Source organism: Myotis nattereri (genome assembly GCF_964212035.1).
Source record: "Myotis nattereri genome assembly, chromosome: 17".
Taxonomy (NCBI): Eukaryota; Metazoa; Chordata; class Mammalia; order Chiroptera; family Vespertilionidae; genus Myotis; species Myotis nattereri.
Window position 1 is genome coordinate 25376489 of NC_138092.1, and position 26560 is coordinate 25403048.

At 42.2% G+C, this 26560-nt stretch overlaps 1 protein-coding gene across 2 annotated transcripts in view; it reads left to right on the top strand.

Annotated features, from left to right (window-relative positions):
* The window catches only part of DEPTOR (DEP domain containing MTOR interacting protein), a 125296-nt gene that overhangs the window by 35711 nt on the left and 63025 nt on the right, over window positions 1-26560 (top strand). For both annotated transcript variants that reach the window (XR_013997093.1, XM_081111509.1), the window contains exons 2-3: window positions 2703-2881; window positions 3930-4053. Coding sequence is in view for 1 of the 2 variants with exons in the window: in XM_081111509.1 (XP_080967635.1) it covers window positions 2703-2881; window positions 3930-4053 (303 nt within the window). In the remaining variant the exon portion in view is untranslated. The remainder of the gene's footprint in view (window positions 1-2702; window positions 2882-3929; window positions 4054-26560) is intronic.

Genomic DNA, 26560 nt, shown 5'->3' on the forward strand with positions numbered 1-26560 from the left:
TGTGGTTTTTACATGACCCGCCTTGGGAGTTGACATGAGGATTAATACCAATAAAGCCATTAAAACTGTGGCTGGCACATGCTCAGGGCTCAAATGCTAACTCGATCCCGGTTAGTGAGCATTGTGACAGTGTGATCGGGCAGATGCCCTTTTACCAATGGGACTCTCATGCTCAGAAGTTTGATCGCCTGGAATTACAGGCAGAGTCAGGACCAGAGCCGGGTCTTCATAGCCCCAGTCTTATGCTCCTGACTGTTCTCATAACTCACATTTGGGGGTTTAGTATTTCTTTCTAAAATTAATTTAAAATTTTTATTTTCAAATTTTAAATTACTATTGACTTTCAATATTATATTAGCTTCAGGTGCACAGCATAGTGGTTAGACATTTGGGGTTCAGTATTTTAACCCAGGAATGTTGGGGGGATGCAGACATCAGGTCAATGGCAGTTTCTATGCAGTTAACAGATGTCTCCCTTTCCCCCTGCTGATGCCCCAGCTGAGCCCTTCATCCCCAGGCTACTCAGGAACCTCCTGTCTTCCACAATTGGTTGTCTTAGGTCAGGCTGCCATAACAAAGTATCATAGATAGAGTGGCTTACATAGCTAAAGTTTACTCTCTCCCAGTTCTGGAAGCTAGAAATCTGAGATCAAGGTATTGGCATGGCCCTGACCCAGCAACTCAATTGGTTAGAGCCATTGTCCGGATACACCAAGGTTCTTTGTTCAATCCCCGGTCAGGGCACATACAAGATGCAAACAACGAATGCAGAAATAAGTGAAACAACAAGTCGATGTTTCTCTCTTCCTCTCTCTCTAAAATTAATATTTTTTTTAAAAAAGGCATTGGCAGGTTGGTTTTCCTAAGGCCTCTCTTTGACTTATAGATGGCCTCCTTCTCTGTGTCTTCATGTGGTCTTCCATCTGTGCATGTCTGTGTCCTCATCTCCTCCTCTGATAAGGACACCAATCATATTGGATTAGGGCCCGCCCCCTATTGACCTCATTGTAATTTAATTGCCTTTTAAAAGACTCTATCTCCAAATACAGCCACATTCTGGGGTACCAGGTTTTAGGGCCTCAACATATGAATTTTAGGGGACCACTACTTGGCCTATAATAGTGTCTAGCAAGGAAGAGCAGCTTAGCCTCAGAGCTCCAGCCCAGTATACTCCCAACTCCTAATCATGACCCTTGGGATATCAAAACCCATTAAATACCACTTAGTGCACTTTGTTAAAAAACACACACACACACACACACAAAAACCAGTGAGAGTATGATTCAGTTCCTTCCTTAGGGAGTGGGAGAAAGGAGGGTGAGACATGCAGTGTGTCAGGCACTATGCTGGGTTGCTGGTGCTTCTCAGACATTATATCCCCAAATCTCAACTAGTGCACGCCATAACTGCCTCCATTTTACAGAGAAAGGAAGAGACATTACGCTACTTGCCCAGGTCACACAGTTGCTGTGATTTTCTCATGTGGCATTCCTCTTTCTCAGCAATGTTGAGGATTGACGGAAGGAGCATAGGAGCCATGTGGGTGAAGAAAGAGGAAAGTGATCTCATGGTTCACCCAACTCAGACCCTTCCCTTGAGAATTAAAAAATGCAAGGCTGATCAAAGAAGGGAAGATAAATGGGAGAAACTGTTTTTTCCAGACTGGTTTAAAACTTTTGGAAAACAGTTACTGAGTTCTGAAGGGAATAAGGGAATGCTCTGTGTCAACCGCTTACTGCCACACTCATCCATCAGCCTATACAAATTGAATTTATTCAACAGCTTTAATCCATCTGCTGGATTTTTGATTACTCCTCCCCAGCTAGAGGCAGCATGATGTGCCCTTTGAAAAGCTGGACTCTGAAATGAGGCCATCAGGGTCCAAATCTTAGTTAGGCAAGTGGTCGTAGGCAAGTCTCAGTTCTCTCTGCTGGAAGGAAGGAAGGAAGGCAGGAAGGAAGGAAGGAAGGAAGGAAGGAAGGAAGGAAGGAAGGAAGAAAGGGAGGGAGGGAGGGAGGGAGGGAGGAAAAAGGATAGCAAAAATAACTTCTGATTAGATTGTTGTTGTGAACATTGAGTCAATCTATGTAAAGTGCTCAAATCAACACCTGGAACCTAATAAACCTCATGAAAGGATTAACTGTTGCTTGTATAGAAAACAAGGCCCATAAAGGCAAGAATCTGTGTATTTTCTGATGTATATCTCTAATGCCCTGAAGTGCCTAATGGGCAGGTAATAGACATTGTCATAAATTCATATTCTATGAATGACTGGGAATGCAAATATGGTGGACCCTGAGCAATCTGCAATGAAGTGGAAATACCCAGTTTCAGCAAGTTTGTAGAGTTTTTGTTGGTTGGCTGGTTGAAGCTGTAAGCCCCCTGGTGAAGACATAAATAGAAGGGAGTGTGGCAGGGGAGGGATGGGAGAGCTTTTTTCAGCCTCCTGAGTGGCAGGAGAGCTCTAGGTTGTCTGGTTGTATTTCCCTCCCATTTACCTGTATCACCTGTAGATCTGGGGATGGAATCACTCGCTAGGGCCTCAGGACTTGACAGTGTGGCAGTCACTCACTGACACTGAAATAGTTGGATGCCACTCTGGTACCTTCAGAGCTTCCATCCTGTCACTGCTCTCTGGGATGGGTTTAATAATTTGTGTTGTCATCAAAATTTCTAAAATGATTGCCAAATTTTCTTTCCAGGCTCAGGTTGCATGAGGAAAAGGTTATTAAAGATAGGCGACATCATCTCAAAACCTACCCAAACTGCTTTGTCGCCAAAGAACTGATTGACTGGCTGATTGAGCACAAAGAGGCTTCTGACCGAGCGACAGCAATTAAACTCATGCAGAAATTAGCAGACCGCGGCATCATTCATCATGGTGAGTGAGGCGACCCTAAAGGAGAAATGAAGGACTACATCTTTATTCCAGATATGAACCTACCCATTTACAAAATAAAACATTTGACTTTAATTGCCTCCTGTGAACCTTTCCCCAGCTTCTCTTCCTTCCTCTCTCTAAGAGGCATTTGGGTTTATTTCCATGAACTTCTTTATACTTTTTCTTCCTGTATGTGCATCTTTTTGCAACATATCATATTGTTTTTAAATCATTATAGAGATGGGTATTTATTCGTTTGCAGCTTGATCAATGTGCTTTTGGGGAGGCTCATCTATACTGATAGCGTATCTCCTGTTTTCCTATTTTCACTGCTATATGTATAATTGTGCCATCATGCATTTATCCATGGACACTGAGGTTATTTCTAACTTTTTGCTGTTACGCTCAATGGTGAAATGAATATTCATGAACATGTCTCCTTAAAATCGCTAACCCTGGCCAAGGTCTTGCACATGCTGGTATTCTCTCGGGCTAGAATTCCCTTTCTCTTCATTTTTGCTTAATTGCTACTCATTGTTCACATCTCCACTTACATGCAAACTCTTCAGAGAAGCATCCAGTCCCCAAAGCTAGGTTCCTGGGATACTGGGTACTCCTCCTTTGGGCCCCCATATCTCCTCACCTCCTTCATAATCTTATCACATCCTATTTTAATTACATGTTGATATTTCTCTTTCGCTAAATTTCATTCTTTATGGTTGATGCCTTCCCCGATATCATGCTCAAGCAGAGTTTGTGGAATGAATTATGAATTGAATTTTGTGACCTTTTTTTGTTGTTGTTTTTGTTTGTTTGTTTTTGTGTGACCTTTTTAATAGGTAATGATGATGATGATGATATAATAGCTAATAATACTGAGCACTCACTCTGTTCCAGGTACTACACTAAATACTCTACATGTATTAAGTAGCATGCTTGAGAAATTAGGTAGTAGAACAAATCTTAATTAGCATTATAATTCATTTGAGTAAATAAATAAGAATTATCTGTTTTTCTTATTTGCCCCTCTCTGTATATTGTGTTTCAGTGTGTGATGAACACAAGGAATTCAAGGATGTCAAACTCTTCTACCGCTTTAGAAAGGATGATGGCACCTTCCCATTGGACAACGAAGTGAAGGCCTTCATGAGAGGACAGAGGCTATATGAGAAGTATGTTGCACATGAAATCCCCCACTGTAACCTTAACTTTTGGAGAGAAGCAAGGCTATTTTAGTCTTTTATCATTTTGACTTCAGCCTGGCTCTTCCATGTGGGATGGTTACATAACTGTTCCTTTAATAATGAGAAAACTTTCTCACTCACTTGCTTTGCTCTTTGCCAGAAATTACATCACTTTCATAAGATTCTTAATAAAGAATTTGTTTAAATAGTGTTTTCTATATTTAGGTCAATTTAACAAAACCCCAGAAGTAAAAACAGAAGGTTGGAGCTTGATGTTTGCAATCAAAAGATGCAGCTGCCCATTCTCTCTCTAAAACACTGTTGTGTAACTTGGAGGTTTAGTCTTGTAAATGGCTAGAGATGCAGTGTCAAGTGCACTGGAAGTCTAAGTTCAGGTTGAGAAATGAGTAGTGAGAGAACTTCAGGCAGAGGAAGAATCTCAGAGCATTTTGAGAAATGAATATACTGTAGCCCAGGAGTATTTGGTTGGTGGATCTTGAATCTCCCCAGTCATCTCTGAGCTGATCTGCTGTTTCTATGGTTCCTAGTCCACCCTACCTTCCTTGTTTTTGTTTCCCCGCATCCTCCCAGGCAACCATAAGAGAAAGGAGTGCAGCAGCGATGGCAGCCCCCCTTCCCCGCCCTTTACTCTGTTTGCCTTTCAAGGTTCAGGGAGTTGAACATATTTCTTTATCACATAAAAGAGCTTACTCTGTGATGGGTGGGTTGGTGCATGGGGGAGAGGGCCTGGGTGGTCAAATAATGGTTAAGAGCCAGAAAGGACTGAGTTCTAGCCCTGTCACCTTACCTTTATAAACCTCAGTGTCCTCTTCTATGACATGGAAGTAATGATAGCACTCACCTCCTAGATGTATAATTCTGTGTGGGAATTAACAGAATAAGCTGTGTCAAATACTTAAGTATTTAGCTGAGTAACTCTGGTATGTCATTAGACTCCATCAATGAAAACCATTTTGGATATTAACATGACAGTGATGGCCATCTATGAACCTCCTATGTCCTGCGTCTGTTCCAGTTCTGTTCACCTTTGTTTCAAGCTGGGATTGTCCAGCCACTTAATGCCCAATATGTACTAGTTTGCCTGTCATCTGCTTCCGATATTGAAGAATTGAAAAGCCCTCATCTCTCTGACTCACATGAATTTGAATGGAAGGGATCCCTCAACACCTCCATTGTCTACCTGAGTGTGTCTATATGTTTTGTTGCTGTTTTATTTTACTTTCTTAGTTCCTTTAGGACAATCCTAGCAGGTGTTGGGTATTTAGATTACCATCTTGATCACTTCAAGCTATAAGATTCCAGGTTGTCAAAAACATACATGTCATTTCCAAGGAAGGAAGCCAGGGGTTTTGTGACACTCTTCTCTAGCTACAGTTGATCTCTCGGGATCTGGGTAACCATACTGAGGGAATTGGGATTAGCAATAACTGAAAATGTCTGATACAGAACTATTCTTGCCAATGGGATGAGTATGATGGGTATAGGACCAAAATAAGAAAAGTAAAAGAGAGTTGTCATAGCTTCTAGAAAACAGACTTACTCTAGCTCCTTATATCCTATGTGCCATTCACACTGAACTGTGTGTCTCTGGACTAGCCTCAGGCCATTTATTAATTCAGTAATGATTCAACAAAAGTTTCATTGAGCTCTTACCACATGCAAGTACAGTTATGGGCACTGGAAATGTGCCCTGAACCAGAGACAGACGAAGCCCTTGGCCCCATTTAATTAAAGAGATAGACACTAAATGGATATCGCATGAAGAGGAGTGTAGTGGAATACATGGTTTTCAGTGCTAGAAAGAAAAAGAGACTTACTGAGAGTGGTGAGGTATGGCAGATAGGAGGGTCACGGAAGACTTCCCTGAAAAGACTGCATTTGAATAAAGTGAGCCTTGCAGATATCTGGTAGAAGAGCATCCCAGACAGAGGGTACAGCAAGAATAAAGGCTTGGAAGCAGGAATGTGCATGGTGTATCTTATGTCAGTAAGGAGGCCAGAGTGTTCAGAGGGCAGGAAGTAAGGGAAGAATAGTAGGAGATGAGTTGAGGTCAGATCATATAGGATCCTTTAGGCCATGATGTGCACTGAGGATTTTAAGCATAGTGGGAAGCCTTTGGAGAGCAGGGAGGAGAGAAGTGGCATATGATGTACTTTTTGTATAGGCTGTTCCCGCTGCCTGGAAGACTCTTGAGACTATTCTTACCTCCTTTCGTAGTTCACTCTCACTCCTCCTGGCTGCATGTTCACTATTACTTTCTCTGCGAATCCTTCCATATCGCCTTATGACTGAATTAGGTGCTGTAACTGTGTTTTACCCATCAAAGAGCTATATTAAAATTTCATCTGTGTTTACTGTGTTACATTATGAAACATAAGGGTAGGGAATGCTTTATTTTTCTTTGTATGTCTTATGGTTTCACATGTGCCTCGCCAGATGTAGATGGTAAATATTTGCTGAAAAGTATGAATAAACTCTTCGATCCCTGGATGAATTGATCAATATTGCTGTACTTTCCCTGTGTGCAGTTGGCTTTCCAGTCATTAGTGTTCACCGTCTCAATTTCCAAGTAGATTTATTTCTTTAAACTGCTTGTGAAATTAGCACTAGGAAAAGTAATTTAATAAGTACTTAACCTTGCATGAACTGGCTGCCACCTCGCAAAGCTTGGCTCCTACTTTTGGTTGCTGGGTCATGCATGGAACAAACGTTAGGCTCTTTGGAATTGATGGCGTACTTTATCTATTTGATCAGTTTTGTTTAGTGTAGTTCTATGGTATGCATTTTTCTTGTTTCCCTGGACTACTTTTCCATGATTCTCAGCATGTACTATTATTTTGTAACTTTTGGGGTACTTTAAAAAATAACATTAAGAAATGCATTGCTGCTTTTGTTCATAGCTCATCTTTTCAAGTATTTTTTGATATTATTTTAGGATCCTCTAACATTTGTGAAAGAAGGTCTTGCAAAATACAAGGGGGGGGGGAGAATAGATTTACAGGTGTTCATATGGAAAATAATACAATAAATAATTATACAAGAATACACTCTGTGTTTCATGTACTCACAATTGTAAATTTTGCCCCACCCTGTATGTTCCTTTTAAGAAAATGAAAACTGATAATATTTGTTGATTGCTAACTCTGTATTGGATATCCTGACAGATCCATTTTATTTAATCACCATAACAACCTCTATGCTATCATTGTCTCCATTTTATGGATGAGAAAAATGCGGTAGGGAAAGGTTAAGTCTCATACCCAAGGTCACCTCCCTAGTAAAAATCAGCTGGGATTTGAACCCAAGAGCTCAGAGTCCAAACTTATTGCTACTAGGCTATTAATAAATTTTTTCCTTTAGTGGAGATCATATGAATAAAATCAATTTTCACTTCAAAATGTAATTTATCTTAAAATGTATGTCAGAGTTTGTAAATATGCGGGTATGGAACTTTCTATAAAATTTTATTGAAAATATTCCAGGATTCTAAAGCAGACACTGGCAAAAGAGAGTGAAATGATTTTCCTTCCTGGTAAATCTTTGTGGTCAATGTGATCAAAACAATGCCTTTTTTGGGGTAACTTAAGTTCTTCAAAGCATTTCCATTAGATTATTTTCTCTGAACTTCCTTAATAGAGTAATAATAGAGTAGTAAATGATGTTGATGATAATGATGATGATGTAAATAATGACATAAAATAGATGGGGCATTACGTTATGGCCCTAGAAGGAGGAGCCCGCAGGACCCGAAGCAGTTAAGTCATTTCTGGGTGGTGACTGCAACTGAAGAGGGACAGAGAGACACCTGACCCCGGGGTGCCAGGTGTGTAGACCACTACTCTTCCACAACCGCCCACCAGCTCAGAGGGGCTGGCTGTGTTGTCAGGATTTCCTTTATGCTCTGCTTTTGCTTGCTTGTTCTGTGCTATGAATAGACGTGGTGAAACTTAGTGGTTTCTGGCTGCAGTTTTGCTGAGCCTTGCTGATTTGGGGGCACCCTGGCTTTCTCACCCTCCGTGGTATTTCTCAGTCAGATATTTCATAAGACAAATCTTGGAGGGTATCAAAACTAAAATGTAGTGACTCTGTTACCTCTTTAAAAAAAAAAAATACACACACACACACACACACACTCTCTCTCTCTCTCTAGATGCCCAGTGCATGAAATTCGTGCACTGGTAGGGTCCCTAGCAGCTGCTGCCAGATCCTCCCTCCCTTCCCCTGGCCAGCCCTGCCCCTTGGTTGAATTCCTGGACAAATTCCTGGTTGAGGGGACAATTTGCACACTATGCTTTTATTTTATAGGATTTGTTGATTTCAGAGAGGAAGGAAGAGGGAGAGAGAAATAGAAACATTAATGATGAGAGAGAATCATTGATCTGCTGCCTCCTGCACACCCCACACTGGGGATTGGGCCCACAACCCGGGCATGTGCCCTGACCAGGAATCAAACCGTGACCTCCTGGTTCATAGGTTGATGCTCAACCACTGAGCCAAGCCGGCCGGGCTCTACTACTTCTTAATGTCTTTGTCACTCCAATTACCTTCATTCAGAGGTACTTGAACACATGCCAAGGGGCAGACGCTGGCCCTTTCAAGTTGTCTCACTGTGAGAAAAGTTATCGGTGAGCTGGTGACATGAATCCTCCTGTGCAGTGAGTGACAGCAGGTGTGGGCTTCAGAGTCACACAGTCCTGGTCTCCAGTCTCAGCCTCACAGCTTGCTTGCTCTGTGACCTTGAGTAGGGTGCTGAGCCTCTCTGATCTGCAGCCTTAAATGGAGATAAGGCCAGGACCCACATGCACAGGCTATTGGGAAGAATAAATGAAATATGGTTGTACAATGCTAAGCACAGTGCTTGACTCACAGAAATGTTAGCGGCTGCTATTAGAGTAGTAAATAATAATATAGATGAATGATACCTCTTAGTCTTACATTATTTCAAAATTTAGCCTAGCATAGTACTTAGGAGTCCAGGAGTCAGGCTACCTGGGTGTGAATCCTGGCTCTGATCCTTTGGGCTTGTGGTTTCACCTCTCTGTGCCTCCACTTGCCCATCTAGTAAATGGAGATATGGATCATATTGACCTCAGAGATTTCTTGTGGGCATTAAATGAATTACTATGTATAAGCCCACAGAACAGGGCTGAGCTCAGTGTGATTGCTCAGCTCTTGCTGCCAGCTTGAAGGGAGTGTGAGAGAGAGGGTGTGTGCTCCTGGATCAGTGCCCAGACTTTGTCATTTTGAGGAATCCGTCTGAGCACATCAGGAGCACAATGCATTTTTCATCAACAAGGTTTCATTAAACCTTCCTTTCACTGTGGACTAAAGATGCAAAAAGTAAGGCATGGCATCTCTCCAGGAGGGGCTGACAATTTCCCACTTAATTTCCCATGAGCACAGACACCCCTAGACGCACAGCACATGAACAGGGCTCACACTCTCCCCAAAGAGTATAATTTTTCGTTTTTGAGTAAAACCTTTATAAGCAGGATCAGTATCTGTAACTTCAAAGAATGACATCGCATCTGGGTGCACTTCCTTTCACATGCTAGAAGATATTTGGGATGCATGCACCAAACTACAAAACGTGATTATCTTTCAGCAGTTAGCAAAATAGATCTCTTTAAGAAAAAGTCGAACTCTGGGTTATGAAGTGTTCTATAGGCTGATAAACAGAATTAGCTCTAAAAGAGAATATGAGTCGGAGATACAGTTTGGACTTTCCCTTACTCAAACGAATAGTTGAACCGCACATTTTTAACTAAGCATGATTTTATCTTCAGACCTGGAGGAGACTTCTCAGCTCTAATTCAACCTCAGTCTTACATGGAGTTAAATTCCTTCTAGGTCTGGTTCATAGAAACATTGGTTTAGTTTTTTTATCTAAAGGGCTTTTGGTTTTCTCAGCAGCAGGTGTTTCTCTCTCCATCCCCTGGTAGTCTCTGTATTCTGCCCAGGAGTGGAGACCTGCTGGAAGAATTGGTTTAAATGCCTGTATGCCATTCAATCTCTGTTGAGTCCCTACTGTTTCCTTTATATTCTCTCCTCCACAGACGGAAAAGAAATATAAGGGAGAAAGTGTGTCCAAAGGGGAAAAGCCCTTTTGTGTGTTTTATCTTATCAGAGGTTTCTCTACCAAGTGCCCCTGGGACCTTTTTCCTGTCCCCTCCCAGTGCCTGGCACGGTAAGTATTTGCTGAATGAACAAAGGACGCTGCAGGCTGGGATGGCTGTGAGCTGCCAAGCTTGTACCACGAAGGGGCTCCGGAGAGCTTGCTTTTAATGACAAGCAGGGATCTCCAGACGTTGACCTTGTCTTGCCTCTTCAGAGTTTAATAGCATCTTATACATTAACATGCTTGATCCTCATATAACTCTGTGAGTCAGTTATGCCCAGTAGGCACACTAATCCCATGGTCGGGATGGGGGGAAGGGGTGTGAGCTAGAGAGAGATTTAATGAATGATGTCACCCTAAATCATGAAGTGGGAATTAAAAAAAAAAAAAAGTCTCCAGGCTTTTGACTCCATCTTGTTCTAACTCTGGTATAGATGTACTTTTCAGACTGAGATCCACTCTCTGCAAATTGATTCAAATTATGGAAATATGTTTGAATTATTTTGCAAACTTTAATAGAAATACTTTCTAATATGTTATGGACAACATTTTCACAGTTTACCTGTGCTGCCCAATTAATTAGTAACCTCATAGAATCTCGCAATAAACGATTTCTGCCCTCTTGGTTTATTTGAAGAGTGTCCAAAGATTGCAAAGAAAGTGGGTTAGAAGTTGTTACCTTTTGCAACCTCTTATCTGGGATGTCAGGGGTTGATTATGATTCAGTATATGTAATGCCAAGAACTGTTAAGTGTCTGGACATTTTACCCTACTTGCAAGCAAGTTTGCTGGCCATCATTTCATGGATCCTGAAAGAAGACATAAGACTCCTGTGTTAGGGACAAAGGGTGGTTTATTACCTTCAGCAGTAATAATAATAGAGTATCATCATTTTTTCGGAACCAGTTCACCAAGCCTTGTTCCCACAGAACAGCACAACCAGGGCCAGATGGCACCTGCCTGGGTTGGGTTACAAAAAAGGAATCCCCAGCTTGAGGAACCTGAATCTTTTGTAATAGTCTTCAAGCAGACCTGCTCTCTGGTCTGCTTGAAGGAGGAGACATTATCTGTATTATATTGGACCATAGCAGATCTGCCCCTTTGTTCCAGAGGGAAGACACTACCTTTATCGTCCAAGCCTGTTCATTACACAAACATTCTTGAAAAGCTAGTCTGGGACACAAGTTGTCAATGCTTCTGCTTGCAAGATAGGAAGCGGTGTGAGCCCCATCTCTCAACAACTAAAACAAAAGGCACAAATTAAAGGGCCATCATCTCTTCTCATGCCATCTCTTCTGTGTATTTACCCCTAACTTAAGAAGAAAATGTTAAGTGGTTTCATTCTATGTACAGAGGAATGTTAAAAAAACAAAATTCGACGCAGTAAACTGGAAAAATTGGCTTTATTAAGCAAATCATGACTTGGGCAGCATCCCGTCTAACAACTGGAAGTGTTGTGGAAAATGGAAGGTTTTTGTTGTAAGAAGGGTGGAGCCAGGGAGCTATTAGTGAAAGAAAAGAAAGGATTATTTGGGGGCAGGACATCTTTGGGGAAAGAGGAAGGTTTTCATTATAGGTTGCCTCTCCTTTCTGTGGGGGATGGAGAGGGCCCATGTGACAGATAACTGATGCTTGACCAGAAAATTCCATACTAGTTGATTAAGATGATATTTCTGGGAGAGGTTGAAACCGCAATTAGATCAGCTATTTAATCTAGTTTGGGGCCTGTGGTTTTTTTCTTCAACCAGAGTTGAAGAGATAGTGGAATAAACCTGGAGTTTCTGATGATAAAGACGAAAGCAGCAAACATAGGGCATCATTGATGTTTATTGTGCACCAAGTGCTTTACATGTGTTGTTTTATAAAAGCCTCATTCTGAACCAGTGGGACAAATACTGCTATTCTCCCTTTGGCAAATAAGAAAATTGAGATGGCAGAGGTGAACTAACTTGCTTACCTTCACACAGCTAGAAAGCATGGGCAACATTTTAAAAAAATATATTTTTATTGATTTCAGAAAGGAAAGGAGAGGGAGATATAAATAGAAACATCAATGATGAAAGAAAATCACTGATTGGCTGCCTCCTGCATACTCCACACTGGGATCTAGCCCGCAACCCAGGCATGTGCCCTGACCAGGAATCAAACTCTGACCTCCTAGTTCATAGGCCAATGCTCAACCACTGAGCAACACTGGCCAGGTATGGGCAACATTTTGAAGCCTGATTTCCAGCTCCAGAGACCATGATCTTAACTGGTTTTCAGTCTGTAGCTCCCATTTTGCAAAGATTCTACAGCTTCAATACAGGCGATAGTGATAATGAACACCGCTAAATAGTGGCAAACAGGACACAACTTGATAGATTTGTAAATGGGCCTGAAAGAAGTGTGTCTCCTATCTCTTACCAAGTCAAGGTTTTGGAAATTGCATTCTCCCTGCTGTCTCTTGACAATGCCACCCTCCCCCTCCTACACAATATGTAGCAATGATATTAGAGCTTTGGTTATATGCCCAGCAGGTAGTAGGTCAGCTGTGCTTGTCAGAAGTCATCAGCCAAGGGGGGGGGGGAGGGTAGGAGTTGGGAGGAGGAGGGGAAAAGGGAAGAAAATGGGAGATATCTGTAATACTATCAACAATACAAAAGAGGCCCAGTGCACAAAAATTTGTGCACTCAGCGGGGGTCCCCTCAGCCCAGCCTGTGCCCTCTCACAGTCTGGGACCCCTCGGGGGATGACCATCTGCTGGCTGAGGCCTGCTCCCCAGGGGATTGGGCCTAAGCTGGCAGTCAGACATCCCTCTGGCAGCCCGGCAGCCCTCGGGGGATGTCCACTTGCTAGCAGGGAGCAGATCTAAGCTGCAGTCAGACATCCTTAGTGCTGCTGAGGAGGCAGGAGAGGCTCCCACCACCACCGCTGTACTGGCAGCCATCAGCCTGGCTTGTGGCTGAGCAGAGCTCCTCCTTGTGGGAGCTCACTGACCACCAGAGGGCAGCTCCTGCATTGAGCGTCTGCCCCCTGGTGGTCAGTGTGTGTCATAGTGACCAGTCATTCCAAGTCTTTCTGCTGTTAGGGTCAGTTTGCATATTACCCTTTTACTATATAGGATAGAGGCCTAGTGCATGGGTTGGGGCCGGCTGGTTTGCCCTGAATGGTGTCCCGGACCAGGGTGGGGTTCCCCACTGGGGTGCCTGGCCAGCCTGGGTGAGGGACTGAGGGCTGTTTTCAGGCTGCCCGCACACCCTTCAGGGTGGGGGTCCCCACTGGGGTGCCTGGCCAGCCTGGGTGAGGGGCTGAGGGCTGTTTTCAGGCTGCCCACACCCCCTTCAGGGTGGGGGTCCCCACTGGGGTACCTGGCCAGCCTGGATGAGGGGCTGAGGGCTGTTTTCAGGCAGGCCAAGCCTGCAACTGAAGCTCCCAGTCTCTCCTTTTTTTCTTTTTTTCTTTTATTCTGGGATTTATTTACCTTCTGTAATTGTAACTTTATTGCGGCTCCAGCTCCAAGGCCGGCTGGATGAAAGCAGGTATCTGGGGTTTGTTTAGCTTCTATAATTGAAACTTTGTTGCTTTGAGTGTAGCTTAGAGCCGGGGAGCCTTGGCTTCCTCCATCGCCAGGGCAACCAAGCCTCATGTTCGCTTCAGCTGCGTGGATGCCTGCTGCGATCTTGGTTGGCAGTTAATTTGCATATCACCCTGATTAGCCAATGGGAATCAGGGTGATAGCAGAGGTATGGTTAATTACCATGTTTGTCTATTATTAGATAGGATACATACAGAAGTCATCAGCCCTCAATTGTCATCTACAGATTTCAAGTTCCGATTGATTATTTAGAAACTAGGGGCCCGGTGCACGAAATTCGTGCACTGGGTGTGTGTGTGTGGGGGGGGGAGAGTGTCCCTCAGCCCAGCCTGCCCCCTCTCACATACTGGGAGCCCTCAGGCGTTGACCCCCATCACCCTCCGATCGCCTGATTGGCCCCTTGCCCAGGCCTGACGCCTCCGCCAGAGGTGTCAGGCTTGGACAGGAGACCTCCATCTCCCCCCGATCACTGGCTCTGGCCCCCGCCCAGGCCTGAGGCCTCTGGCCCAGGAATCATGCCTGGGCAGGGGACCCCCATCTCCCTCTGATCGCTTGCTCCACCCCCCGCCCAAGCCTGACGCCTCTGACCCAGGCTTCAGGCCTGGGCAAGGGGACCATCATATCCCCCCAATCCCCGGCTCCGCCCCCCACCCAGGCCTGATGCCTCAGCCAGAGGAGTTGACCATTATCACCCTCCAATCACCAATCACCGGATCGGCCCCTTGACCAGGCCTGAGGCCTCCGGCAGAGGTGTCAGGCCTGGGCAGGGGACCCCCAGCTCCCCGCGGTTGCAGGCTCCGCCCCTGCCCAGGCCTAACGCCTCTGGCCTAGGCGTCTGGCCCAGGCAGCGGGGACCTGCAGTGGCAGCGGGGGGCGCCGCGATCGTGGGCTTCGCTTTAGGCCCAGGCAAGGGACCCCTAGCTCCTGGGACTGCCAGCTTCGACCGTGCCCAGCTCCCATCGCTGGCTCCACCCCTACTTCCTGCTATCACTGGCCAGAGCGGCAAAGGCGCCTGATTCTCCGATCATGGCTGCCCCCCAGCTCTTAGCTCCCCCCTGGGTTTCCGATCACTGTCAGTGGCAGGGGGCTTCTTCCTGCTTTCCCTTTCGCCTCCCTGCATTGTGCCTACATATGCAAATTAGCTGCCATCTTGTTGGCAGTTAACTGCCAATCTTAGTTGGCAGTTAATTTGCATATAGCCCTGATTAGCCAATGAAAAAGGTATCGCCGTACGCCAATTACCATTTTTCTCTTTTATTAGTGTAGATGATTTGATTTAAAGGTAAACATGTTGCTTCAATAGTAGACTAGGTTCATTGATCAAGGTCTACTGTACTGGTGACTTCTGCCAAGTTTTCCTAATCCTGTGTGATTGCAAGGCTATGAACCTAGTCTCCATAGCATCGATTTTTGTCCATCTATCTCTGTAGTTACTTTTCAACTTGGCAGACTGGAAAAACCATTTAAGATTTCTGGAGTTGGAGAGGCGTGGGTCAGAGTTCTTTCCCAGCCACTGACTGAGACAGTCAACCTTTCTGAGTCCTTTTTTTGTCTTTGGAGCCTCCATGTCCAGGACATAGCATGTGCCCAATAAATGTTTGGTAAAAAGATGAATATATAAATGGATGAATGGTCTTCGTATTTAGGAAAGAAGTCAATGGACAGCCCCCCCCCCCCGTTTTTTTCCCTAGCCTGTGGAACATTCAAATTTGAGTGAAACCAGGAGTATATGTTTGCTATTGTAAGATCACTCTGATTGTATTTACTCATGGTAGCTTCTGATGATAAATATTCAAAGGATAAGAATTATAATCATAGCCATTATTTACTGAGCACTTCTCTGCTCCAGCCACCACCCCAAGTACTTTTCATACATTATTTCTTTAAATTCTTTCTATACCTACATCCCTGAGTGGGAGAAATTTTCACCATCAATTTATAGGTGAGGAAGGAGAACTTGAGATGGGCCAAGTACATGGCTTACATCTCTGGTTGCTGAAGAGCAATTCTGGCCAAAAGTTGCTCATAGTGCAGGCTCTTTACTTTCCCACAATTGGCATTAAAAATTAAACATTTAAATTCAGAGTGAACCTGTAGAAACAGAATACTATCTCTAGCAGTCTTGGAATCCAATGACCAGTTTACCGGTAAGTCAGTGGTCATTTCCTTCCATGTGGTAGAGATTAGGAACCCAGAGTCTTTCTGGAGGAAATAGCTCTTGTTGGTTTTTAAGTTTTGAGATTCTAGCCTGAGGGGATCAAGGCGGATGGAACTGGGTGAGGCTTCCCCAAACATTCTGCAACAAATGGGGGAGGGGGAGAGATAACACACACAGAGTAGAAGAGGGGGACGTCCTTCTGCAAGAAGAGGCAGGTATTGAAGCAACGTAAAAGTGGGTCTTTTTGAATGATACACATGGGAGATGGGCCTGCAGGTTTTTAAGGGAGGTGGGTATTGGTCCATTTTCTCAGGTTCTGTGTGGAGGCTCCCTGGAGTAGGTGGCTTTGTCTTTAACACAGAGATTCCAAGAGGTGAAGTGTCTGTGTTGCTTTCCTTGCTTTATTTGCTAAATGAAAACACCCCTGCTTAATTATATATATTTTTTTCACGCAAAGCTGGGGAGTATAAGCAAAGGCATTGTGCCACCAAATGAACAAAAAGCACCAAAGTGACAAAAGCACTGAGTAATTGCAGAGCCCCTAACAAAAGAGTCAACCAGAAAGAAAGAAAAAAAAATCCAGATAACATTTTTAACTTTATTACAGTTACATTTGTAGTAAAACTTTAGCTATAAAGTTAAATTTATTGAAGTGTAATACATATAAAATACCCATATCATAAATGTTCTGTTCAATACATTTTCATAAACTGAACACACTTATGGAACCACCGCTCAAACTTTTTTTTTTAGAGTACATATGTGTCCTTATCTTGCCATTACCCCCCCCCCAACCCCCCACTTGTGCCTCACCCTCCTAGTGTCTGTGTCCATTGGTTAGGCTTATATGCATGCATAAAGTCCTTTGGTTGATCTCTCCACCTTCCCCCCACCCTCCCCTGTCGTCCCTCTGAGATTTGATGGTCTGATCGATGCTTCTCTGTCTCTGGATCTGTCTTTGTTCATCAGTTTATGTTGTTCACAATATTCCACAAATGATTGAGATCATGTGATATTTATCTTTCTCTGACTGACTTATTTCGCTTAGCATAATGCACTTTTGCATTAGTGTTAGCATTCTCTAGAATATAAACTATCCTTTTAAGAAACTGAACTTGTTTGGCTTTTTTATGTTTCACCCATCACTTGAATGGCACCTCCTCTCCCAGAGTCTTGGAATTGGTTCTTCTGGCTGGTTTGGACTATTGCCCAAACTGACAAGGATTGACAAAAGTTGACAAGTCTCAGAAGTGTGGTGTGGTGTGTGTGTGTGTGTGTGTGTGTGTGTGTGTGTGTGCGCGCACATCTTTTGTTCACTGCTATTTTGTGCCAGGTAATACCCTACATGCTTTATACAGATTAGCTCTACTGTTTACAATTCTGTTGAGGTAAGCATTATTATCCTTATTACATATAAGAACAAACTCTATAAAGAGCCCAACAACAGCTTGGACATTACAGTTCAGAGATTCAACCCCAGGACTGCTTCCCATTGCCACTCTCTCTCTGGAACTCTTCGTGCTAATAAGCAAGAGAGGAAGAGATGGTAATCAACAAGCTCACTCCCAGATTCCTCTTGCGTGGCATTGGGGTTTTGTACTCCTTAGAGTTCCTTCCTGCACCAGGGCAGACAGATTCAGAAAGACTGAGTCTATCGTTTCATCACATTTCCCTTTAGCAGACCATTCCCTCCCCTCCGGTCTGTGCTAAGAGACCACTGAGAGGTGGTTAGCATATACGTCATTGATTTTCAACCAGTGTGCCGCAAGAATTTTTAAAACATGCAATACCTGACCATTTAGTCAGGCACACTGACCTCTTGTCAAGCAAGAAAATGACAACAGCCAACACAACAATAGCTGTCTGGTGTGAATTAATCAAAATTATACCAATTTTTTTTTTATCAGATCAGCATAAAAATATAACTTTTTTTTGGAGTGCTGCAGATTTTAGTAATTAATTTATGTGCACCATGAGATAAAAAAGGTTGAAAATTGCTGATCTATGTGAAGGTCACTGGCTCCAGTTTGTTGAGTGTTTCTTCATGCCATTTCCTCTAGACCAGTGGTTCTCAACTTTCCTAATGCCGCGACTCTTTAATACAGTTCCTCATGTTGTGGTGACCCCCAATTTCATTGTTACAAATTGAACATAATTAAAGCATAGTGATTAATCACAAAAACAATATGTAATTGTATATGTGTTTTCCGATGGTCTTAGGTGGCCCCTGTGAAAGGGTCGTTCGACCCCCAAAGGGGTCGAGACCCACAGGTTGAGAACCACTAAGGTTAGCAGTGGTCCTTTGGTACTGATAACTTTATACTGGTTTCCATCAGGTGGGCAAAATCAAAGTGTATAAGAGTAGTTTCAAGCTTTCAAGAACTTTGTTTACCTTGTTTCCTCCTGGTCTTCCAGAGTAGGAACCTTGACTTATTTGTGTATATCCAGTAACCAGCCCAGGGTGGGGTCTTCATTAAGTGCTGATACAGTTGTTGAGTTGAAAGCACTGTTGCCATAAAAAAAAGCCAAACGGGGACTGAACTTCATCATACCAAAGAGCCATTATGTGTCATCTTTGTCATCCTCATTGACACGCCTGAGCTCAGAGTTTATCTACTCTGTCCCTGATAGGATCTGAAGCCTTTCTGACTGAATGGCTGCCTATCTCTCAAGCTTATCTCCATCTACTTTGTGGCCACAACCACCCCCACCCCTGCCCCATCCTGACCCTACTCAACACTGAGCTGCTTGTCCTGATCTCTCCTTACACAATGCATTTGTACTGGCTGTGCCTTGAGCCTGTATCCTTTCACTGTCTCAAAGCCAACTTTCATTTCTGCTTAACCTGGAGCTTTAAAGCTCCCTCTGGTAGATTTAGGTATTTCATTCCTTTCCTCTCTCTGAAATCAATAAAAACGTATTTTAAAAAAATCAGTTGACCATAAACATCTCAAGGCCATGATTTTAAATCTGCTTTGAGAGAGGTAGACTTATGATTATACAACTTGAAATCTTGATTTAAAAAATAGCAGAGACTGTTTCCCTTCCTCTTTCACACCATTTCCACAAACATGCAGGACAGAGCTGTTCTGCTGTCACCAGCCCTTTAACCTGTCCCTACTTGTCATTATGTTCAGTTTTTTTTTACCTTTTTAAAATATATTCATATGTATATATTCATATTTTCCCTAGGTAGTGTTGTCTTCAATTTTTCTTCATTACTTCATCTTACTCCCCCCTAAAGTTTTTCTTCAACCTCCTTTCTTTCTTTGTTTCTGGCAACAAATCCTTCTATTTTCTAATAATTATGGAAGCTTCCAAAATAAATAATAACCACTTCCTTAAAAAGAGCTTTTGTAATATGTTTTAGAACCCAGCTTCCCTTGACAGATGTTTGAAAAGGCTCACAGGGATTTGAATTCATCATGAAAGTGCTTGGTGTCTCCCCTTCTTGTGTAATTTGATGGTTATGAAACCAGAGTTGAATGCAGCCTTTTAGGAGAGCCGTGGACTTGGGCTCTGCACTCAGCTTCTATCTGAAGCTAATTCAAGTTCTGAAAATGTTTAACAAGACAACACTCAAAACCATGGAGAATGTGAAAATCACAACTTAGATTCCAGAACCTCAGTCACTTCAGGGCATAAGACCAGCACTAAAAAGTTCTGGCTTCTAGCAAATTTAAAATAGCAAGCAAAGAGGAAGGGTTTTACCTTCAAAGACATCTGGCACTCTCCAGGACTCTTGCTTATAGTAGTCTTAGTTTCCAGTTAGTTGCTGAACAAATATTTATTAAACACCGAATATATACTCCCTCCCTGGGCTGGGTTTTCTGAGAAATAAAAAGCATTTAATATGAGGTGTCTATCCTTCAGAAGTTTCTAGTTTAGCTGGAGGGGTCAATATAGTGCATTAAAAATGGAGAGGATATAGAAACCATGGTACTGTCTTTAAGTTAAAAAAAAGAGAGAGAGAGAGAGATCTGTATTGATTGGGTTTTTGTTGTTGTTGTTTTAGTTAATCCTCACCCAGAGATATTTTTTCCATTGATTTTTAGAGAGTAGAAGGGGGAGGGAGGTTGTGGGAGAGAAAGAGAGAAAGATCGATGTGTATCTTGACTGGGAATTGAACCTGTAATAATTTGGTGCTGGGGCTGACACCCTATCCACTGAACCATACAGGCCAGGTCTGTATTGATTGCTCTTTAGTTGGAGTACTTTCTTTTTCTTTTTAAAAAAATATTTTTATTGATTTCAGGGAGGAAGGGAGAGGGAGAGAGAGAGAGATAGAAACAATGATGAGAGAGAATCATTGATTGGTTGTCTCCGGCATGCCCCCTACTAGGGATCCAGCCTGCAACCCGGGGAATATACCCTGATGGGAAATCAAACCATGACCTCTTGGTTCATAGATCGACGCTTAACCATGGAGCCACTCAAGCAGGGCTAGTTGGAGTACTTTCAAATTGGGGTTAATAATTGATCTAGCCTTTTAACACAGAACCCCACTCTCTCATTTAGTGCCTTTATGCAAATGAGAGCCAGGTTCCTTTTGACCTTGCCTTCAAGCTGGTGCAGCCTCTCATGTCCACACAGAGCTGCCCTTGAGGAACTGGGGCTGGATTTTGGCTCTTGTGTTTCCCTGAAGTCAGGTTCCCTGGTGCAGTGAACAGCCTGTATCACTGTACAATGAGCCCAGCCTTTTTTTTAAAAGAATAGTTTGGATTTCCCCAAGAAAAAGAAGGAGGGAGGATGTGAGGGAATAGCCTTAGTAAGGAATGAAGATGAAATGAGTGTGTTTCATTCAGTGTATAATGTGGAGATAAGTGAAGGAAAGTAAAGGATATGTTGGCAAAAAGTGTAAAATGCTATTTTTCCTCCCTTTCCCTTACCTTTTCGAGTATGTAATATTTTTACTCATAAATATTACCCGGACAGCTTTCTGTTTACTAGTTTCAAACCTAATTATTATGAAAATTATGTCAATCTGTATTACGTCTGTTTTATAGCTAATAGTGTAGTGCTCCTAAATACCAGTGCTCATGTAAGTATTTCTCCCTAATTAATACTTTCTTGCTAATCATATGAGTCAACATTATACATTCAAAGCGTATGTTGGAAGCATACATATAAATACATAATCTGTACTTTGGGAGCTACTTTATTTAGGGAATTAATGTAAGTATTTTGTGAGGAACAAGTCATCTGGTTAAACATAAACTTAACCTTAACATTACTTTTTTATTGATAACATTTCCCTAGTGTACTTCATACACTCTCTCTGGGGAATAATTTGAGTAATAGAGAACTCTATTAAGAGAGAAGAGAAAAATTATTCATACTTTACCCCCAGGGGTGAGTAGCACTTTTACTATTTGGATGAATGCGTTTTTAATTTTTAATAGTTATTATGTATATAGAGTTGTGTGCTTTGCTTTAAAAATAACATATCATTACATTAACACATGACTTTTCTAAAAGCATTTTCTCTAAGATCTAAAACATGTTTTTGGCGTTATAGCCCATGGGTCATTTTGACTCCATCTCTAGCTTGTGCCCTTGTATACCATTCACAAATGTTCCCACGTTATATAGGGCCTTTTCAGCTCTTTTGAAATTTTTTTTCAATGTACAAGGAGATCGCTATCAGCTTCTTTCTATTCCTGTACTGGCCCCTAAATGTAGCAGTTCCTTCTATTGTAATGCTGCCTTCCCCCGGGGTAAAGAGAGTCTGGGAAATCTGAGTCACATATAACCAGGAAAGGTTGCAGTCAGCTCACATGCACGCTCAACATCTGGTGAGTACTTGCATGAGGTGAGTAGTGTTCATGCCTGACACCTTGAAAAGTCTGTGGCTTTATGTCCTGATTATAGGCCAGCACCGGACAATTTTGACTAAAGATGAATTTGTTTCATTATATCTAAGAGTTTCAGAGCATCATACGCATTTCTGATGACTAATTAAAATGGAACTGTTATTCTTATCTGTGGAAATACACACACAATCAATTCATTTTGCCACAAAGAAAGGTGTTTGGCTTTCTTGAATAATGGCTCCATCTAGAAAACTTTTTATCATCATCATCACCATCATCATCATCATCATCATCACCATCTTCATCATGGCTGAAGTGTATTCAGTGTTTATGGTGTACTGGGACCATGACTGAAGCCTTTCCTGCACTATCACACTTAGCTACACAACTGCTCAAGGATGCACCATTATTATCCCCATCTTACACTTGGAGACGAGAGTCATCTAGCTAACAAGTGTGCAGAATTAGGATTTGAAGCTATGTTTGCCTTTAGATTGCATGCCTTTAAAACTATCCCACACTTTAAGTAAAGTAAAAAAATATTAAATAAATGAGGAAGAGACAATATAAAACTGTGAATGAGTTATACATACCGAAATTGCCTTTCAGTTGACAAATTAAAATAAAGCCATATAGTAGCTAGTCTCCAGAGATGGCCCCAAACATTTCCACCTTTTGCTATCTGTGCATATTGTTCTTTCCATGAAGAGATGGTATATGTGTCCCCTCTCCATGTGTCTGATGGCTTTAACAAATATACTAGTAATTCAGGGCAGTTGACATCTGTGTCCTTTGAACTTAGGCATTAAGAAGGCCTGGCATGGTTGACTGATATTGACGAGAGTGCCAAGATAATTCAATGGGGAATGAATGGTCATTTCAACAAATGGTACTGGGACAAGAGAATAGCTACATATAAAGGAATGAGGTTGGACTCTTACCTCATGTCTTATAGAAACATTAACTCAAAATGGATTGTAGAACTAAATGCAAGAGCTAAAACTATGAAATAATTAGATAAAAACTTAGGAGTAAATCTTTATGGGCTTCCAAAAGGTGACACCAAAAACACATGTGACAAAAGAGAGAAATGGATAAAATAGATGATATCAAAATTAGAAACTTTTGGACTAAGGCAATACCACCAAGAAAGTGAAAAGCAACCCACAAAATGGACGAAAGTATTCGCAAATCATGTCTGATAAAAGACTTGCATCTTGAATATTCAAAGACCACTTAAAATTTAATAATAAAAAGACAAGCAATCTAATTTAAAAGTGGGGAAGGGTCTGAATAGACATTTTTTCACAAATGGACAAATAAGCACATGAAAACATGCTCAACATCATTAATTATTAGGAAAATGCAAATCAAAACCACATTGAGATTCCACACCTACTAGTATGGCCATAATAAAAAAAGAAAAAAAGTGATAACAAATGTTGGTGAGGATGTGGAGAAATTAGAACTCATACTTTACTGGAGGAATGTAAAATGGAACAACTACTTTGGGAAATAGTTTGGTAGTTTCTCCAAAAACTGTATAGAGCTACAATATGATCCAGCAATTCTACTTCTAGGTTTCTATCCAAGAGAAATGAAATGTACATCCACACAAAAATTTGTATGTGAATGTGGTATATCCAACTCTCTTTATATACCAAATACCATTGAATTGTACATATGAAATCTTAATTGCATGGTAAGTGAATTATAACCACAATAAAACTACAAAAATGTCCTGGCAGTAACTGCGTCCTCTCTCTTCAACTCTACCTCAGCATTCAGCCTGCCTCACCGGAAAGAAAAACTATGTTGACTTAGGAGTAACATAGGGCCAGACAGCCCTGTCCTGGCCACCGTGTGCCTGCAATTGCATGAGTTACCTCCAGAGAGACTGATAGCGGAACTGCCCAGTTGAGCCCCAGGCAACCCACAGAATCTAGAGATATAATTAAATGGTGGTTGTTTAAAATCACCAAGTTTAGGAATAGCTTGTTACATAGCAAAACATAATTGGAACAAATACTAAATCAAATTCTTACATTTACCACTGTGACTACATATGAATACTAAAATCAAATCCCATGAAAGGCTTTGTCTTAAAGAGAGGAACCTGACTTGATTTTAAGAGGAAATGAAATAAGGAAGAGCGAAGGGTGGTGGTGCATGTTTTAATAACGTGGCAAGCTGAGCTAATGCAGGCAGGCCTGCCAACTGGTCTCTTTTCTTGGCAGCAGCAGCTGACCAACCACTTGCCTGCGGGCCACCAGCTACTTAGCAGGAGCTCTAGGGGACTGACAGGTCATGTTTCTGATTATAAGAAATGACACCAGTAAACTTGCATCCACTTGTCCCCCCACCACCCTGAAAGGAAAATCTCTGAGCTGGAAGAGTGGTTAGAAACAGAGATAAAGGCCAGGCGTCTGTGTCTGCATCTTAAATCGCTAAGGTGGAGACTCTTGATTCATCTCACCTCCAAATGGGGTCATCCTAAGGGGGTCGTTTTTAATTATTCTCTTAGAGAATGACGCATAGCATGGCAATGCATAAAAATGAGCTTCATTCGTTCATTCAGGAAATACTTTTTGAGCACCTATTGTGCTAGAAACATCTGTAAACCTTTTTGTCTGAAAGCTTACAATTATGAGTAGGCTATTCCCCTAGGGCTCTGAAAAGGGACATGGAAGGGGCACGTGGTCCATATTTGTGGAACTGGAGACAGCTTCTTAGAGGAAATAATGTACGAAACTGGAAATCTTAGGAGGCTAATTTTAGTTTATTTTCACCCCAAAATACCTTATTTGAGGGTCAAAAGAAATGAAGAAATGGTGGTATTCCTATTTGGGCATATAAATGGGCTCTTCAGTTCTCCTTTCTAGAGTCCCATTACCAATGTAGGCTCCCAGGTCTACCTCTATGTGGCTTTATTCCATGCAGTTTATATCTAGAACCTTCAGTATTTTCTTCTTTTCTTTAAAATTTATCATTATTGTTGAAAGTATTACAGGTGTCCCCCTTGTGCGTTTTTTCCCCCCATTGACCCCCTCTACCCTGCACCTGCCCCTCCCAGGCCTTCACCACACTATTGTCTGTGTCCATGGGTTATGCATATATGCATATATGCATATAAATTCCCAGGTTAATCTCTCCCCACCTCACCCAGCCTTCCCTCTGAGATTCCACAGTCTGTTCCAAGCTTCTATGTCTCTGGATCTATTTTGTTCATCAGTTTATTTTGTTCATTAGATTCCACATCTGAGTGAGATCATGTGATATTTACCTTTCTCAAAATGCTTTAATTTGCTTAGCATAATACTCTCCAGGTCCATCCATGCTGTTGCAAATGGTAAGAGTTTCTTCTTTTTTTACAGCTGTGTAGTTTTCCTTTGTGTAAATGTACCACAGCTTTTTTATCCACTCATCTGCTGATGGGCACTCAGGCTGTTTCCAAACCTTAGCTATTGTAAATTGTGCTGCTATGAACATAGGGGTGCATAGATTATTTTTGATTGCTGCAGAACCTTCCAGTATTTGTTCATTGTTCCTTCAGTACTTTCCGTGTGGTGTGACGTGACTCTTTTTCTGGATTTTGACATCTTTTTGCCATTGCCCATTCGTATGAATGTTATCTCTTCCTGTAAAACAATCCCCCCCCCCCAAACTTAGTAGTTTAAGGCAACAATGATGTATTATTTCTCTGGATTCTGTGGGTTGTGTGGAGTTTCCCTTATTGGTTTCATCTTGGGCTCGTTCATATGGTTGTTGGAGAGTCACCGGGGCAGGAAGGTCCGGATGGCCTCATTCACATGTCCGAGAATTGGCGCTGGCTATTGCCTGAGCATCTCAGTTCTCTCTGTGACCTCTTTACCTCCACTAGGTGGGATTTGCTTTCTTACATGGCTATCTCATCATGGCATTACAAGGGGGTGAAGGTGGGAGCTGCAAGTCTCATATGTCATTTCTGCTGCATGCAGCTGGTCAGTGCAGTTCACAAAGCCAGCCCAGGTTCAAGGGAAGAAGAAGTAGACTCAATTTCTTGATGGGAGAAACAGTGAAGTCGTATTGGGAAGAAGCATGAGACTAGAGAATGTCTTATGATTTTGTCACTAGTGTTGATGTATATGTAGCAGCTGTCCTTTCCATCTTCTAAGAAGGGCTTAGTCATTATTATATCAAATATAATCCTTATTGCTCACACCAACTCAGTTGTTACTAACCCTGGGAAAGCAGCCTTGTAGCTATTTCTTGTGTGTGTGTGTGTGTGTGTGTGAGAGAGAGAGAGAGAGAGAGAGAGAGAGAGATTGATTTGTTGTTCCATTTATTTATGCATTCCCTGGTTGATTCTTGAATGTGCCCTGACCAGGGATTGAACCCACAACTATGGTTTATTGAGACGGTGCTCTAACCAACTGAGCTATCTGGTGGCCAGGCTCTTGTAGCTCTTCTTGTAAGTGTGGTAATCTCATCATGGGAGCCCCGACTTCATGAAATAATCACCTCCCAAAAGCCCCATCTCTAAATACCATCACATTGGGCATTACCATTTGAGTATATGAATTTTGGAAAGACACAGACCTTCAGTCCACAGCAAAATAGAACAGCAATTTGGGAAATGGACTAATGCCTTTGGGAAAGAAATATTAGCCTTTGTAGACAGGTAGGGTGGGAATTAGTCAGTAAATTGTAACTCCTTTTCAAGATGGCTAAACCAAATGCAGTCTGCTAATGCTAAAGTTTCCATGGCATTTTCAGTTTTTGTTTTTTTCTCTAATTACTAGGAGAAAAAGCATCTTGTTCACATCTGA